The sequence below is a fragment of the Cherax quadricarinatus genome, chromosome 4, assembly GCF_038502225.1.
Source record: "Cherax quadricarinatus isolate ZL_2023a chromosome 4, ASM3850222v1, whole genome shotgun sequence".
NCBI lineage: Eukaryota > Metazoa > Arthropoda > Malacostraca > Decapoda > Parastacidae > Cherax > Cherax quadricarinatus.
This window is the reverse complement of record NC_091295.1, coordinates 18,858,706-18,877,039: the sequence shown is the minus strand read 5'-3', so window position 1 is coordinate 18,877,039 and position 18,334 is coordinate 18,858,706. Positions and strand designations below refer to the sequence as shown.

At 41.2% G+C, this 18,334-nt stretch overlaps 1 protein-coding gene across 7 annotated transcripts in view; it reads left to right on the top strand.

The window, feature by feature from the left end:
- Positions 1 to 18,334, top strand: part of LOC128684190 (glutamate receptor ionotropic, kainate 2) — a 203,828-nt gene that overhangs the window by 178,057 nt on the left and 7,437 nt on the right. For 4 of the 7 annotated variants that reach the window (XM_070094928.1, XM_070094936.1, XM_070094920.1 and 1 more), the window contains exons 18-19: positions 759 to 917; positions 1,458 to 2,844. The exons of 1 other annotated variant lie outside the window; for it this stretch is intronic. In XM_070094928.1, coding sequence (XP_069951029.1) covers positions 759 to 917; positions 1,458 to 1,616 — 318 coding nt within the window. In that variant the 3' untranslated portion in view covers positions 1,617 to 2,844. Of the gene's footprint in view, positions 1 to 758; positions 918 to 1,457; positions 2,845 to 14,593; positions 14,750 to 18,334 lie in introns of those variants that run through there. 2 more of the 7 variants (XM_070094940.1, XM_070094939.1) reach the window with 1 other exon arrangement.

Here is an 18,334-nt window from a genome sequence, read left to right as displayed (position 1 = left end):
GGACTTGTCTAGTATGGGCCAACAGGCATGCTGCAGTGATCCTCCTTTCTTATGTACCACTGCCACCACCACTACTATCACTACCACCACTATCACTGCCCCCACCGCTGCTACCACCACCACTACTATCACTGCCACCACCACTACTGTCACTGCCACCACCACTACTATCACTGCCACCACCACTATTGTCACTGCCACCACCACTACTGTCACTGCCAATGATCCATCTATCTACCAGTGATCCATCTATCTACCAGCGACCCATCTACCCAGCAATGACCCATCTGTCCACTAGTGCCCCATCTATCCTATGCTGACCCATCTATCCACTAGTGACTCATCTATCTACCAGTGATCCATCTATCCACCAGTGACCCATCTGTCCACTAGTAAAACATGTCCACCAGTGTCCCATCTATCCACCACTGACCTATCTATCTTATGCTGACCCATCTATCTACCAGTGATCCATCTGTCCACCAGTGACCCATCTGTCCTATGCTGACCCATCTGTCCACTAGTGGCTCATCTATCCACCGGGGATCCATCTATCCAACAGTGACCCATCTGTCCACTAGTAAAACATCTGTCCACCACTGACCCATCTATCCTATGCTGACGTATCTATCTACCAGTGACCCATCTATCCACCGGTGATCCATCTATCCACCAGTGATCCATCTATCCTTTGCTGACCCATCTATCCACCAATAACCCATCTATCCATTACTAGTGACCCATCTATCCCTGGCTAGCGGGAGGCGTCGTCCACCAAGTCGAGTGGGGCTGCGGAGCTAGGTCTAGCCAACGTGGGCGGAGTGTTCGTAGTTCTGATCGGAGGGATGGGGATAGCTGCGTTCATGGCTATCTGTGAGTTTATGTGGACGGCCCGAGGGCTAGCTACCGACCAGAGTGTGAGTATTACCACCCATTGTCTTGTGTGCGTCATGTGTGTATCTTCATTGCGTCATGTGTCTTGCGTGCTTCATGTGTCCTGTATGTATGTGTCCTGCGTGCGTCATGTGTCCTGTATGTATGTGTCCTGCGTGCGTCATGTGTACTGCGTGCGTCATATGTCTTATGTGCGTTATGTGTCCTGCGTGCACCATGTCCTGTGTGCGTCATGTGTCCTGCGTGCGTCATGAGTGTGTCTTGTGTACATCTTGCATCTGTATCTTTTCTTTTACTTTAAGTTTCCTGATTGTCCTTCGTGTATCTCGTGTGTGTGTGTGTGTGTGTGTGTGTGTGTGTGTGTGTGTGTGTGTGTGTGTGTGTGTGTGTGTGTGTGTGTGTGTGTGTGTGTGTGTGTGTGTGTGTGTTCTGCCCTTAGTTTCCAGGAAATAAAAATAGCATAGATTTTCCTGACATATACCCATGTTTATGTTTCTTGATCACATCTGACATAAACATCAGCGTGTGAGCGTGGCTGCCCGCTGACCACATCCCTGTTACAGGCGTCATTCTGCGAGGAGCTGAGTAGCGAGGTCAAGTTTATCCTCAAGTGTTCAGGCAACACCAAGCCGGTGAGAAAGAGAGCTCCTTCTACCACAGAAGAGCCGCTCTTCACCTATGGTTCTTACGGCGCTAACTATGGCTACTCGGAGAGGAAGTGAGGCACTCGGCAGCTACCATACCTCTGACAAATGCTACATATTTCTCGACTGTGGTTCCTGCAGCATTAACTACGGCTACTCACTTCAGCTACACTGTGCACCTACACTGCGTCTATCAAGAGTCACTCATCACATACTGTTACTACGGCGTTAACTACATCTGGTCCAAGAGGAAGCGATGAGTTCAGCAGCTACAACACCCCTACCAGAAGCCACTTCTACCATATGGTTTCTACAACACTATCTGCAGCTACTCCAAGAAGAATTGATCAACCTGGCCGCTACACTTCTACAATTGTTTCAACTCATCTACTCGAGAATTCGTTACTAACATAAAGATGAGGCTTTCAGAACTACGCACGGTTTTATTCAATTCTCCCACACTTCATCAAGAAATTTATCCTCATGCCAAAGATCGCACGAGTTTCAGTGACGCCGCTCTTTTTGTGTCGGTTCAGTGATGACTTACTATCATGATGACTTACTATCAAGGATTCACGTCTCCGTCTTGAAAACCAACTGCTCCTGCAACATAACAGTCTTAGCTGATACGTTGCAGGCTGAAGTCTGTTTTGTGTCCGAAAACGATCTCACCGACGTCAGTAAGAGTCCACAAGCTTTACCTTGTGTTCTCTACCTCAAGCCTAATGGAAGGTGACGCATGAGCACAGATTACCGTCCGGTGAACGTTGTAACTAGGCAGGAGACTTTAATATCCAGTGTTTGGAAGAAAAAGACTGTTCACCCCCCCCCCCATAAAAATAAAGCACTTAGAAGAACGTTATGACGTTTCGGTCCCTCCTGGACAAAGGCGAAGAATGAGACACTTGTGTAACATTTGGGAATCTTTAATACGGAAATAAAGATTTCCAGATATTCCAAGTGTTTCGTTCTTCAACTTGTCGGTTTTCTAAATCATTTGCATCACACTTCTTGGTATAAACCTTGGTAATAAATACCGACAAGTTGGTTTAGAAAGACACGTAAGCAAACACTATGACATATTTATTAGAAAACGTATCGGTCCTGGGACCTTGTGATCAAGGTCCCAGGACAGAAACGTTTTCTAATAAATATGTCATAGTGTTTGCTTACGTGTCTTTCTAAACCATCACACTTCTTGGACAACACTCCATGATGGAGCGAAACGTCGTTATAAAGTTTCTCACCCAAGTGTGGATTTATGGTGAACTGTTGCAACCACGGTATTGTAACTTCATATTTTTTTTAAGAAAACGACTGAAAATTTAGTAAATGACGCTTGATTTATATGAGTGACCTGTGAGAACGTTAAAATAGAAGTAGACAAAAACAAGAAGAAACAAAAAGGAAAAATTAAACAGTCATTGGTAAAACTAATTAGGTGTCATTAGTAAGTGAAATTAGGTGTCAGTAAATGAAATTAGGTGACAGTTAATGAAATTAGGTGTCATTAGTAAAAGGAACTGTTATTAGTAGAGGAAACTTCAGTGTTATTAGTAGAGAGAATTAAGTGTTATTAGCAGAGAGAATTGTGTCATTAGTAGAGGGAACTATGTGTCATTAGTGGAGGGAATTGTGTGTCATTAGTGGAGGGAACTGTGCCATTAGTGGAGGGAAGTGCCATTAGTAGAGAGAACTAAGTGCCATTAGTAAAGAGAACTATGTGTCATTAGTAGAGGGAACAGTGCCATTAGTAAAGGAAACTAAATTGAGTGTAAGCCACACACTTCACTAGCTGCGTGTATCTAGGTCACACACTCAACTAGTCAACCTATCTACCACTGGTAAAACACATATAGACAAAACAATAGTTAGCGCCTCGATGAAATCACTCGCAATGACAGTGAGATTCAGAGGCAGTGAGTAACCCACACGTAAATGACAGTGACACTACCACGAGTCATTACCACTACCACTACCAGCATCACCGCTACCACCATCACTAGCATCACCACCACCAGTATCGCTACTACCAACATTATTGTCACACTGAGTTAGTGATTGTGCTGAAGACGGTGATAATATTGATGAAAATGAATCTATCTCAGAAAGGCGCTAAGAACATGACAACTATTCTCTAGCTTCAGAATATTAGAAGCTCCGTGGACTAGCAGTTACTCTATTACTGTCACAATCTTAAGAAAATGCTAAAACAATAATGTTCATGCAACTTCTAGGTTTAATCCACAGTGGAGTTTAGGCCGTGGAAGGAGAGGATAGTTTCAATTATCTAATATGACGATTCCTTGAGAGGTATGAAGGCATCGACCCTGAATGGAGTAATGGAGGTATAATAAGAGTGTATTGTTTACATGTGGTATAAACCTTGGTAATAAATACCGACAAGTTGGTTTAGAAAGACACGTAAGCAAACACTATAACATATTTATTAGAAAACGTTTCGGTCCTGGGACCTTGATCACTTAGAAGTGATCAAGGTCCCAGGACCGAAACGTTTTCTAATAAATATGTTACAGTGTTTGCTTTCGTGTCTTTCTAAACCATTGTTTACATGTATACCAAGCGCATGTGACAGTGGAGGGAATGTGGTGAAATGTGTCGCCCTCACGTAGATAATGTTCTTGTAATACATGGTGATGTAATTATCAATAACAAATATTTACGTACATACACACACAGACTCCTTCCAGTGCAGGTTCCAACCCCACAACCACCCCTCAACCTAACCCCTACCTCCGTCTACACCCCATCATTGCACGCACAGACAAAACTCAAAGGCCATGACACATGCCATTTCCCCTGCTGGATATCAAATTATAAGGAAGGATAGAGGAAACAAAGGAGGGAAGGGGGTAGCAGTGCTAATCAGAAACCACAGGAGTTTTAGATGAGATGAGATAAGATAAGATTTCGTTCGGATTTTTAACCCTGGAGGGTTAGCCACCCAGGATAACCCAAGAAAGTCAGTGCGTCATCGAGGACGTCTAACTTATTTCCATTGGGGTCCTTAATCTTGTCCCCCAGGATGCGACCCACACCAGTCGACTAACACCCAGGTACCTATTTGCTGCTAGCTGAACAGGACAACAAGTGTAAGGAAACGTGTCGAAATGTTTCCACCCGCCGGGAATCGAACCCGGGCCCTCCGTGTGTGAAGCGGGAGCTTTAGCCACCAGGCCACCGGGCGTCATATGACTATACAGTAAGTTCGCTCACCACTGTGGGACCCTAGGTAGTGATAGCAGTGATATACAACTCATCAGTAACCAATAGACCACCACAGTATCATGACGGCAAGAATAATGTGTAAAAGTGTGAAAAAAATATGGAGAAGAGTCGATTATGAATACAGAAGTAAGAAGAGAAACAAAGTGACAATTTGAAAATGAAAGTGTCAAAAGTTAAATCTAAATTGCACAGCACCTCAAAAAGGAAGACAACAGTAAAGAAACATACTATATATATATATATATATATATATATATATATATATATATATATATATATATATATATATATATATATATATATAGTTTAGAAAGACACGTAAGCAAACACTAGGACATATTTATTAGAAAACGTTTCGGTCCTCGGACCTTGATCACTTCTAACATACAGAGGTAGAAAGACAATATATATATAGGCGGAGAGTGAGGTGTGACGCACGTGACCTGAGGAATGTCATAAGAACATAAGAATGGAGGAACACTGTTGGTGCTGCTTAAGCACCACCAACCCAACAACACAGGAGTCACATGATTTCATCGTCTACCCGTCCTCATCATAGGCAGAGGTTGTTTTGATAAGGACCTGCCTCGCATGGGCCAGTAGGCCTTCTACAGTGTTCCTCCATTCTTATGTTCTTATGACATTCCTCAGGTCACGTGCGTCACACCTCACTCTCCGCCTATATATATAATGTTTTTCTACCTCTGTATGTTAGAAGTGATCAAGGTCCGAGGACCGAAACGTTTTCTAATAAATATGTCATAGTGTTTGCTTACGTGTCTTTCTAAACCAACTTGTCGGTATTTATTACCAAGGTTTATACCATATATATATATATATATATATATATATATATATATATATATATATATATATATATATATATATATATATATATATATATATATATATATATATATATATATATATATATATATATATATATATATATATATATATATATATATATATATATATATTATGTGTATGTAACTGAAGAAAGTCTCATAAGAAATGACGAGGAGCTGAACAAATGATTAAAGAAGGTATTCTGGAGGAAATACGAACATTAACAGTCAAAGAAAGAGTACATCAACGAGTGTTGGACACAATATACTCAACAGGAAAAAAGAGCCGATGAAACTACCAAGCTAGCCAATGGGACCAATATCTATCCGTGGATTGTGAAAGAGAGAGGAAGAGCACTGTGTGTACATCTAGCAAAAATCTTCAACAAGTCCATTGAAACAGGGCATCTGCCAGAGGTGTGGAAGACAGAAAACGTAGTCGCAATATTTAAGAAAGAAAACAAACAAATTGTAATAAACTAGGCCAGTGTCACTGTCATGCATAGTATGAAGGTTATGGAAATGATAATCGGGAGGAGTAATGAAGAACCTAGAAAGGAGCAGGTTCATAAACCAAAAACTAGCACATTTTTAAAAGTAAATCTGTTTTACAGACCTGCTTGAGTTCTATGACAGGGGTAACAAAAGTAAGGCGAGAAACGGATGAATGTGACACATATTGTGGATTGTAAAAAATATAAACAACTTTTGAAACTATCCCGTGAAACCTAGAGTAGCAGGCAGGAATAAGATGTAATACCTAACAAGAAACAGCAGAGTGCCCAGGAAAGCGTGTCAGAGTGAGCAAGTGTGACAGGTGATCTTCCTCAAAAAATATCACTGTTTCTTGTGTATGTGAACAACTTGCTGGAAGAACAGAACCCGATGTATCACAGATGATGTGAAACTAACGAGGGAAAATAAAAAGAGGAAAGGATAGGTAAGCCTGCAGACAGACCTGGACACTGCAGGTTTTCTCCCAAGTGATTACAGACATACCTCACTAATATGGCAGGTTAGGTTATAGACCACCGCCCAAAAGCAATTTATAGCCTTTTTCACTTGATAGTGCATACAAATCCTAAAAATGTGTTTACAGTATCAATTATTGAGCAATAACGCTAGGCCTAAAAAAAGATTCAAAAGTATACAATAATGCAGTACTGTATTGCTAACCTTTGTTTATGGTGACTGACGAAATGAACATTTTAGAAGCAGTAATTATCAATATTCAGTAAACCAAGTAGTAAACAGATCTCCTGTCATCCAGACTTTGTTGTTCGACTTATATTACACCGGCAGGATAGCTTTTTTGCATAATTCTTGAAGGCCCTAGGATTTTCAGAATGGTAAATGAGCACTTGCTTCACCTTGCAGTCACCAGCTGCATCTTCACACGACTTTCTCACTAAATTTGATAATTTCTAGCTTTCATTTTAAAGTAAGAGATTTGTTACTCCTCTTTTCACTAGCATTAACCTTAGGGGTCATTGTACTGTATAATAATTGCAATAACAAGTAAAAAGATTGAAAAATTGCCAGAATACGACACAGAGTTCACAATGTTGTAAACAGACTGAGCGCGGGTCAGCTGACTCATCTCTCGCCCACCAAAAACAATAAATATGAATGTAATTGAAAAGCTCAGTATCAGTGAAACGCTCTAAAACGAGCACCGTATTTAGGAGGTATGCCTTTACTGGAATTCAACCCAAACAAATGCAAAGTTATGGGAAAGGCAAAAAAAAAAAAAAAAAAAAAAAAAAAGATAATAAATAATTGACCAGAACCGGCGAACAGACTGGGTGAACAAATTCTGTGAGTGAGTTTAGTACCTCTGTAGCAAATGTGCTTCTCCCAAGCTGAAACTTAGCTTTTAAGGATTTTCATTTCAACAAAGAAGCGTTCACGATATACCCGAAACGTCAGGGCAGTCTTGGAGTATGCAGCACCAGTATGGAACTCACACTTGAACAAGCATGTACAGAAAGTGGCTCACACACTGAGGGTCTGTGGTTCGATCCCCGGAACGGGTGGAAACGCTCGGAATATTTCCTTACCACCTGCTGTCCCTGTTTACCTAGAAGCAAGTAGGCACATGGGTGATAGGCAACTGTTGTGGGTGGCATCCTGGGAGATGGTATTATACCTTAAGTAGGGCTAGGCTTTGAAATGAGCTGAGGTTGGACAACAGCTCTTAGCCTGTAAAAATGTATGTATATAAAAAAAGGAAAGACTGGTCAGAGAGCTGTGTGATATCAGCTGAAGAGAGAAATGCTGGAGGACCAAAAGAGATATGATGATGACTGAGAGGAACTGACAGGAAGGACTTGAACAAGTTCTTCGATAAACGGGAAAAAAATACACGAGATACAACTATAAGCTAAAAGTTTAGATGAGTCACAGGGATATTAGGAAATATTTATTCACCCACAGGGTGAAAAGAGAAATGATAAGGACAGAATCCATACAAAGGTTTAGAAATGGATAGGCTAGGACTCACCAAGGCTGGAGAGATTGAACCTGGTTAGTGGGCAGTCTGAGAGGCAGGTACAGCAGCTGAGATGTTATCTCAGTTTCCACTAATAGGTATGCAAATAGATCAATACAGTATATTACTAAGCATACAAAATGAAACATTACGAGCTATCATAGCTCTGTTCTGGTAACGATAAATACGTAGTTACAGCTGAGCAATTACATATACAAGTCACAAGACAGGTTCATATCTGTAATTCCAGTAGACATGTAGTTTTTTCCATAACTTGGTTTTTACTTCATATCTCTAGTAATGACGTGAATTGTATTTATAAAGACATTGCCTTTTTTGTAAGTCTAGCTTTCTACTGGTGTGCCGGTTAAGTTGGCTACCCCTGATTCTGGTCCTGGTGTAGCTTCACCAAAAGCTAGGAGTAAAGGGCTAGGCGGTCAGGGCTAGGTGGCCAAGGCTGGCCAGGGCTAGGTGGTCAGGGCTAAGGTGGTCAGGGCTGGGTTTATTACTCATAGGGTCACTAGACGTAGGACTGCCCAGCCCGTCCTCGTAGTGCACCTCTGTATATCAGTTTGGCTAAGAACGTCAAATGTTATGTATTATTGCATTTATTGGCATTATGTTGTGCTATTCCTGAAATTTTGGTTATAGACGCTAGCCTAACCTTTACCAGCCCAGCTTAACCCAACCTGATGTAACCTAACCTAACCTAACGCAACCCAGCCCTCAAAACCTAACACAACCCAGCCCTCACAACTTAACACAACCCAGCCCTCATAACTTAACACAACTCAACCCTCATAACCTAACACAACACAGCTCTCATAACCTAACACAACCCAGCCCTCACAACTTAACACAACCCAGCCCTCATAACTTAACACAACTCAACCCTCATAACCTAACACAACACAGCCCTCATACCTAACACAACACAGCCCTCACAACCTAACACAACCCAGCCCTCACAACTTAACACAACCCAGCCCTCATAACCTAACATAACCCAGCCCTCAAAACCTAACACAACCCAGCCCTCATAACTTAACACAACTCAACCCTCATAACCTAAAACAACACAGCTCTCATAACCTAACACAACCCGGCCCTCACAACTTAACACAACCCAGCCCTCATAACCTAACATAACACAGCCCTCATAACCTAACAACACAGCCCTCATAACCTAACACAACCCAGCCCTCATAACCTAACACAACCCAGCCCTCATAACCTAACACAACTCAGCCCTTATAACCTAACACAACACAACCCTCATTACCTAACACAACCCAGCCCTCATAACCTTACAACCTAGCTCTCATACACTAACCTAACAACCCAGCCCTCATAACCTAACACAACTCAGCCCTTATAACCTAACACAACACAACCCTCATTACCTAACAACCCAGCCCTCATAACCTAACAACCCAGCTCTCATACCCTAACCTAACAACCAAGCTCTCATACCCTAACCTAATCTAACGTAAATGAACTAAACTTAACCTAAATAACGTAACTGGAGAAATTTCCTTAAAATCCTGCGAGATATCCAGGTTATCCAAGAAGGACGGGTAACAGAGGTTTCCACCTGGCATTCGTTCACAAGGAACATTTCCTCAGTGACGTAGATTTAACTAGTGTATGTTCACCAGTCTTAGGTTAAGATTAAACAGGCGTTGGTTCGTCTGGCGCTGATACACCTGACGAAAATCCTCATCACTAGGCTTTGTTGTAACGAGGATTTAGGATAATGAGTGAGGTTGGACTGCTAGAAATCCTACTTAGATATTTTCGAAAAAAAAAATCGCCGAAATTTTGCAGAAGATATTTTACATGCAGGTGATTTTTGGTTTGAGTAATATAATAATAATAATAATAATAATAATAATAATAATAATAATAATAATAATAATAATAATAATATTTTATGTTTACTTGTTTTTTTTTGCGTATTTTATAAGCAAGAGTTATGTGTTTCAAGAATACATCTCTCTGTTTACTTCAGGTACATGTAAATAGTAGAACAGTATTAAATGCTATGCATATATTTATGACTATTAATTTACACAAGTGTGTGTTGAAAATGGTATAAAATACCGTCAAGTTGATGATTGAGACACATGTGCAACAGTTGGGTATCTTTATTGTTGAAACGTTTCGCCTACACAGTAGGCTTCTTCAGTCAAGTAAGAGAGGCAGCAGGTGTAGTTGTAGTGATATGGATGGACTGATTACATCATCTTCATTTCACTACTACACCTGCTGCCTCTGTATTTGACTGAAGAAGCCTACTGTGTAGGCGAAACGTTTCAACAATAAAGACACACAACTGTTGCACATGTGTCTCAATCATCAACTATATGAATGCTTAAATGTAGAGATTGTTTCAATTTCCTCTTTACGTGATGGGTACACGAGGATTTTTTTTTCTTATTCGCCGGTGGTTCAATTTTTGCTGGTGTACCTACTGTTTTACCACTACGTTAGTGGTCAGTTTTTCTCCTCCCATTGTCTTCGTCTACCGTCTCCCGTTTTTATTTCTTCATCTGCATAGCCTTATACTTGTGGTTGAACTCCAGCAGCCACGTGTTTGACCACCCCTGTTACCTCTTTCTCTCTCTACGTCTACATGAAGGTTGGCTCTAAATAGTCAGTCTACATGTGTACACATTTAATATATCTCGTTGTGGGGTTGAGTTCCGGCTCCCGGACCAGCATCCTAGTTCTTCAGTTAATCAGTAAAGGACTTTCCGTGTCCCTTTGGATCTATAGACAGGGAGGTAAGTAAACGTGTGATAATTTATGAAGCTCCATTATGACTAATAATGCCTCACTGTAGGTAATAATGCACCAGTGTGGATAATAATTCACTACTGTGGGTAATAATGCGCCACTGTGGAAAATGTACCACTGTGGGTAATAATGCCCCACTGTGGGGTGAAGTAAATTATTATCTTAATTACCCACCTACAAGTAGAGTAGAGCACAGAGTAGAGAACAGAGCAAGACGTCTCATCTCTCGCCTGGACCCATCCTGGATAGATCTGTCATTTCAGCAGAGCCTTCAACACAGGAGGGATGTGGGTGGCCTTACTGTTATGTACAAGGTCAATATTGTCAAAATACCACACTTGGATCCACTTCGAGGACAGCGTGAAACGAGCTTTTATGCCACAAGACGGGCAGAAAGCAGCAACTTCACTCTGGCTGTACCCTTCTCCAGAACATCACTCCATCTGAGATCATACATACCCAGGATGACTCGAGTATGGAACACATTCGTACAGCATAATGATGTCAACGAGATGAAGTCAGTTGATCAAATGAAAATGCTGGCCCACAGATGGCTCCAACTTCATCCTGTTTCCTACTTGTATGTCTCATAACAATAAAAATGCTTTCAAATGAGCTGATGTAGGTAACAGCTCTTAGCTTGCCAATAAAGTTAGGAATCCTTAACCTGTAAATAGCTTGTCAATAAAGCTAGGGATCCTTAACCTGTCAAACCCTGTGTAAGAAAAAAAAAAAAGTATTATAAGAGTGATGAGTGGTGTCAATATGAACGACTCGACTGTCTGTTTGTTGGCAATGTTTTTTCTCCTGCTTTATGTGTTGCTGTTCCCATCTGTTTCACAAGGCTTTGCGGTTGGGTTTAGTCCCAACTCTTCTCTTCGTCTTCGACTCTCTAGCCCTTCCTCTCATCGGCTATATTCTTCGTCTGTCCACACTGCCCCCTCGCCCCTAGTGGGTTCTTACCTGTGAGTCGTCTGATCTCATCTGATCGAACATACGTAAGTACCCTGTAAATATTTACATACGTTCCCTGTATACACACCCGAATATATTTCCATGTACACACAGATGTGTTCCTGTACACATATACAGGCACATTAACTGTACACAGACAAACATGGCCTCTCCCTCTATCTACATTTACACGTACGCTCCCTGTATGTACACAGGTATGTGTGGTGTTTACACAGATGTCTGGGAGGCAAGACATACCTGTAAGTCTGGCAGACAGATGCAGTGTACAGCTCAAGACTTGAGTCAAAATGTATGTCACGCTAGCCAGCACTTCATCAAAACACTGACTTAAAAACTCTGGTTAGAGCCCTAATGAAGCTCTAGTTAGAGCTCTGATGAAGCTCCATACATGCGAGCTCATCCATATACATCCCCTGCAACGATATATATGGGAGATATACGTTTTTGTTTATATTTGTATGAATGAGGAACACAATATGCAGTGAGGGCAAGTCCACAGTGCGCCTCACTTGACTCATGCGGGTTTAGCACATATTTTGAATGATAATAATAATAATAATAATAATAATAATAATAATAATAATAATAATAATAATAATAATAATGTAAGAATATTTAAATATAATAATATTTTAATAATAATAATAATAATAATAATAATAATAATAATAATAATAATAATAATAATAATAATATAATAATATTTAAATATAATAATATTCTAATAATAATAAAATAATAATTATTTTTATTATATATTTAATCACATTTAGAGGTTAATATGAGTGTACGTTTGCTTGTAGATAAGGACAAAATTTAATGAAAATGCCATTAAGTTTCTGCCTTATTGCAGCCTTCCTTAGTCATATTAAATTCAAGGGAGTGCGCTAGATTCGCAAGGGTCGCACAGTGCCTGGGGGGGGGGGACTATGAGGGGAAATCAGGTTTGATCGGAGGAAGGGGAGGTCAGTTCCCTTTTCTTAAATCAAGAGCCCTTCTACAGCATTAAGGCGCCTTCCTTGAATTGTGTATCATGTTGATGTCAGCAACAATGTTGATGTCAGCAACAATGTTGATGTCAGCAACAATGTTGATGTCAGCAACAATGTTGATGTCAGCAACAATGTTGATGTCAGCAACAATGTTGATGTCAGCAACAATGTTGATGTCAGCAACAATGTTGATGTCAGCAACAATGTTGATGTCAGCAACAATTTTGAAAATGGTGTAGAATACCGACAAGTTGATCAGTAAGACACATGTTGAACAGGTGTGTATCTTTAGTGTTGAAATGTTTCGCCCATGCGGTAGGCTTCTTCAATCAAATACAGAGGAGAATGTATTGTAGGCAGAACGATTAATGGCAAGGTAAATATAATGTAATCAGTCCTTCACCCTTGGGAGAAATAGTCTGGGGAGGTCAGTCCCTCAAACTCCATGGTCTGGAGCGATGTGAAGGTGGTCGGTCCCTCAGACTGGAGAACCTCAGCCTTCAATGCATGCTCCTCTGTAGTTGACTGAAGAAGCCTACCGCATGGGCGAAACATTTCAACATTAAAAATACCCAACTGTTGCACTTGTGTCTTCATCATCATCCATCTATATTTTGGCTGAACCTCCACTGGGATGTTGTAATGTATAATTATAACTTACTATGTCTTGTTGCTTAATCTTTGAGGAATTAGACACATGTGCCACACATGGGGAGATTCAGTCGAAGGCATTTCGCCAATCAATGGCTTTTTCAAACCCACGTCTTCAAATAAAGATAGCCATGTGTTGTAAGTATGTCTGATTTCTTGTCAGTATTGCATTACTAGTATTGTAGTGATGTAATCTATCTATCTTAGATTCTTGATTCTAAGAATATACATTTCTTATGAATACTACATAAATAACCCGCACACAGAGAGAACGAAACTTATGACGACGTTTCGGTCCGACTGAGACCATTTACAAGTAGTGTGACTTGTAAATGGTCTAAGTCGGACCAAAACGTCATCATGAGCTTGTCTCTCGAATGTGCGGGTTATTTGTTTATTGTTCCGCTCACTGTGTGGTACCTTTTTGTTGTCCTTTATTTCTTAGGAACTTGTTACTTAGAATTTGCTTACTTAACATTTTTACCTCTGGAACTTGATAGTTTACATTATTCTTTCTCCTTAGACACTTATAACATAGATTCGTGTCATTAATCTTTGCATCTTTGCCAGCCTTTGTTACATTTTGTAAATCCTTTGTTATCTAGTAAACTAGCACCCCACTGCACTATCCAGTGCGGCTATAAACTGTAGTTACCTTTTCCTGTTTCAGTTCACCATTTTACTCTGTTGGTTTTATTTTGTCAAAGTGTCCCAGCAACTCCTAAGTGGTTCACATCCACACTACTATCATCATGAAGGGCTCTATCCCTCGTCCATTTTCGCTACTCTAACCTATGACTTCCTCCTCTTAATTTCATGACATTCTTTTAGTGAATCCATGACCTGCTGAGCCCATGACCTCTTGAACCCATGACCTTTTGACCCCATGACCTCTTGATGAACCCACAACCTTGTGTTGACGAACTCAGGAGACCTCTTGACAAACCCAAGACTTCCTTCTAATGAGCCAGCTACCTCCTCTTAGCGAACCCGAGACCTCTTCTTAACGAACCCGCGACATATTCCATTCACAACCACGACCTCCTGCAGAAGGAGGAGAAGAAGGACGCAGCATCAGCGGCGGAACTGGGTCTTGAGAACGTGGGCGGCGTCTTCGTAGTGATGGTGGGAGGCATCGCCCTGGCCTGCGTCACTGCCTGCTGTGAGTTCGCCTGGAAGGCTCGTAAGCTGGCTACCGATGATGGGGTGAGTAGCAGACGGTATTGTTAAAGTGCTAGAAAGCAGGTAGGTAGTGCTAGAAAGCAAGTAGGTAGTGCGGGAAAGCGAGTAGGTAATTACTTCATCAACAGAGACTCTTCTTGTGCTCAGGGGATAATAACAATGCGGTATTTCGGCTTCTAGATACAGAGAACCATAAAATTAGTATGTGTATGTTATTTGTGCATTGTTCCAGTCACAGTATTGCTCCTTTATATATAATAGAAGTCCTCAGGTTGTTCTACAACTCTTTATATCCTTGGTTAGGCCTCGTTTAGATTATGCTGCACAGTTCTGGTCACCGTATTACAGAATGGATATATGGATATAAATGCACTGGAAAACGTACAGAGAAGGATGACAAAGCCGATGCTATGTATTAGAAATCTTCAATATGAGGATAGACTGAGGGCCCTGAATCTGCACTCTCTAGAAAGGCGTAGAATTAGGGGGAGGGGGATATGGTCGAGGTGTATAACTGGAAAACAGGAATAAATAAAGTGGATGTAAATAGCGTGCTGAAAATTTCCAGCCAAGACAGGACTCGCAGCAATGGTTTCAAGTTGGAAAAATTCAGATTCAGGAAGGATATAGGAAAGCTCTGGTTTAGTAATAGAGTTGTGGATGGGTGGAACAAACTCCCAAGTACCATCATAGAAGCTAAGACTTTTTGTAGTTTAAAAAATAGGTTGGATAAATACATGAGTAGGTGTGGGTGGGTGTGAGTTAGACCTGACTAGCTTGTGTTACTAGGTCTGGTGCCGTGCTCCTTCCTTAAGTGGAAGTGACCTGACTAGGTAGCCATTGTTCTAGGCCGGGTAGGTGGTGGCATGGACCTGCTTCGCATGGGTCAGTAGGCCTCTTGCAGTGTTCCTTCATTCTTTTTTTATTTTATTATCACACCGGCCGATTCCCACCAAGGCAGGGTGGCCCGAAAAAGAAAAACTTTCACCATCATTCACTCCATCACTGTCTTGCCAGAAGGGTGCTTTACACTACAGTTTTTAAACTGCAACATTAACACCCCTCCTTCAGAGTGCAGGCACTGTACTTCCCATCTCCAGGACTCAAGTCCGGCCTGCCGGTTTCCCTGAATCCCTTCATAAATGTTACTTTGCTCACACTCCAACAGCACGTCAAGTATTAAAAACCATTTGTCTCCATTCACTCCTATCAAACACGCTCACGCATGCCTGCTGGAAGTCCAAGCCCCTCGCACACAAAACCTCCTTTACCCCCTCCCTCCAACCCTTCCTAGGCCGACCCCTACCCCGCCTTCCTTCCACTACAGACTGATACACTCTTGAAGTCATTCTGTTTCGCTCCATTCTCTCTACATGTCCGAACCACCTCAACAACCCTTCCTCAGCCCTCTGGACAACAGTTTTGGTAATCCCGCACCTCCTCCTAACTTCCAAACTACGAATTCTCTGCATTATATTCACACCACACATTGCCCTCAGACATGACATCTCCACTGCCTCCAGCCTTCTCCTCGCTGCAACATTCATCACCCACGCTTCACACCCATATAAGAGCGTTGGTAAAACTATACTCTCATACATTCCCCTCTTTGCCTCCAAGGACAAAGTTCTTTGTCTCCACAGACTCCTAAGTGCACCACTCACTCTTTTTCCCTCATCAATTCTATGATTCACCTCATCTTTCATAGACCCATCCGCTGACACGTCCACTCCCAAATATCTGAATACGTTCACCTCCTCCATACTCTCTCCCTCCAATCTGATATTCAATCTTTCATCACCTAATCTTTTTGTTATCCTCATAACCTTACTCTTTCCTGTATTCACCTTTAATTTTCTTCTTTTGCACACCCTACCAAATTCATCCACCAATCTCTGCAACTTCTCTTCAGAATCTCCCAAGAGCACAGTGTCATCAGCAAAGAGCAGCTGTGACAACTCCCACTTTGTGTGTGATTCTTTATCTTTTAACTCCACGCCTCTTGCCAAGACCCTCGCATTTACTTCTCTTACAACCCCATCTATAAATATATTAAACAACCACGGTGACATCACACATCCTTGTCTAAGGCCTACTTTTACTGGGAAAAAATTCCCCTCTTTCCTACATACTCTAACTTGAGCCTCACTATCCTCGTAAAAACTCTTCACTGCTTTCAGTAACCTACCTCCTACACCATACACTTGCAACATCTGCCACATTGCCCCCCTATCCACCCTGTCATACGCCTTTTCCAAATCCATAAATGCCACAAAGACCTCTTTAGCCTTATCTAAATACTGTTCACTTATATGTTTCACTGTAAACACCTGGTCCACACACCCCCTACCTTTCCTAAAGCCTCCTTGTTCATCTGCTATCCTATTCTCCGTCTTACTCTTAATTCTTTCAATTATAACTCTACCATACACTTTACCAGGTACACTCAACAGACTTATCCCCCTATAATTTTTGCACTCTCTTTTATCCCCTTTGCCTTTATACAAAGGAACTATGCATGCTCTCTGCCAATCCCTAGGTACCTTACCCTCTTCCATACATTTATTAAATAATTGCACCAACCACTCCAAAACTATATCCCCACCTGCTTTTAACATTTCTATCTTTATCCCATCAATCCCGGCTGCCTTACCCCCTTTCATTTTACCTACTGCCTCACGAACTTCCCCCACACTCACAACTGACTCTTCCTCACTCCTACAAGATGTTATTCCTCCTTGCCCTATACACGAAATCACAGCTTCCCTATCTTCATCAACATTTAACAATTCCTCAAAATATTCCTTCCATCTTCCCAATACCTCTAACTCTCCATTTAATAACTCTCCTCTCCTATTTTTAACTGACAAATCCATTTGTTCTCTAGGCTTTCTTAACTTGTTAATCTCACTCCAAAACTTTTTCTTATTTTCAACAAAATTTGTTGATAACATCTCACCCACTCTCTCATTTGCTCTCTTTTTACATTGCTTCACCACTCTCTTAACTTCTCTCTTTTTCTCCATATACTCTTCCCTCCTTGCATCACTTCTACTTTGTAAAAACTTCTCATATGCTAACTTTTTCTCCCTTACTACTCTCTTTACATCATCATTCCACCAATCGCTCCTCTTCCCTCCTGCACCCACTTTCCTGTAACCACAAACTTCTGCTGAACACTCTAACACTACATTTTTAAACCTACCCCATACCTCTTCGACCCCATTGCCTATGCTCTCATTAGCCCATCTATCCTCCAATAGCTGTTTATATCTTACCCTAACTGCCTCCTCTTTTAGTTTATAAACCTTTACCTCTCTCTTCCCTGATGCTTCTATTCTCCTTGTATCCCATCTACCTTTTACTCTCAGTGTAGCTACAACTAGAAAGTGATCTGATATATCTGTGGCCCCTCTATAAACATGTACATCCTGAAGTCTACTCAACAGTCTTTTATCTACCAATACATAATCCAACAAACTACTGTCATTTCGCCCTACATCATATCGTGTATACTTATTTATCCTCTTTTTCTTAAAATATGTATTACCTATAACTAAACCCCTTTCTATACAAAGTTCAATCAAAGGGCTCCCATTATCATTTACA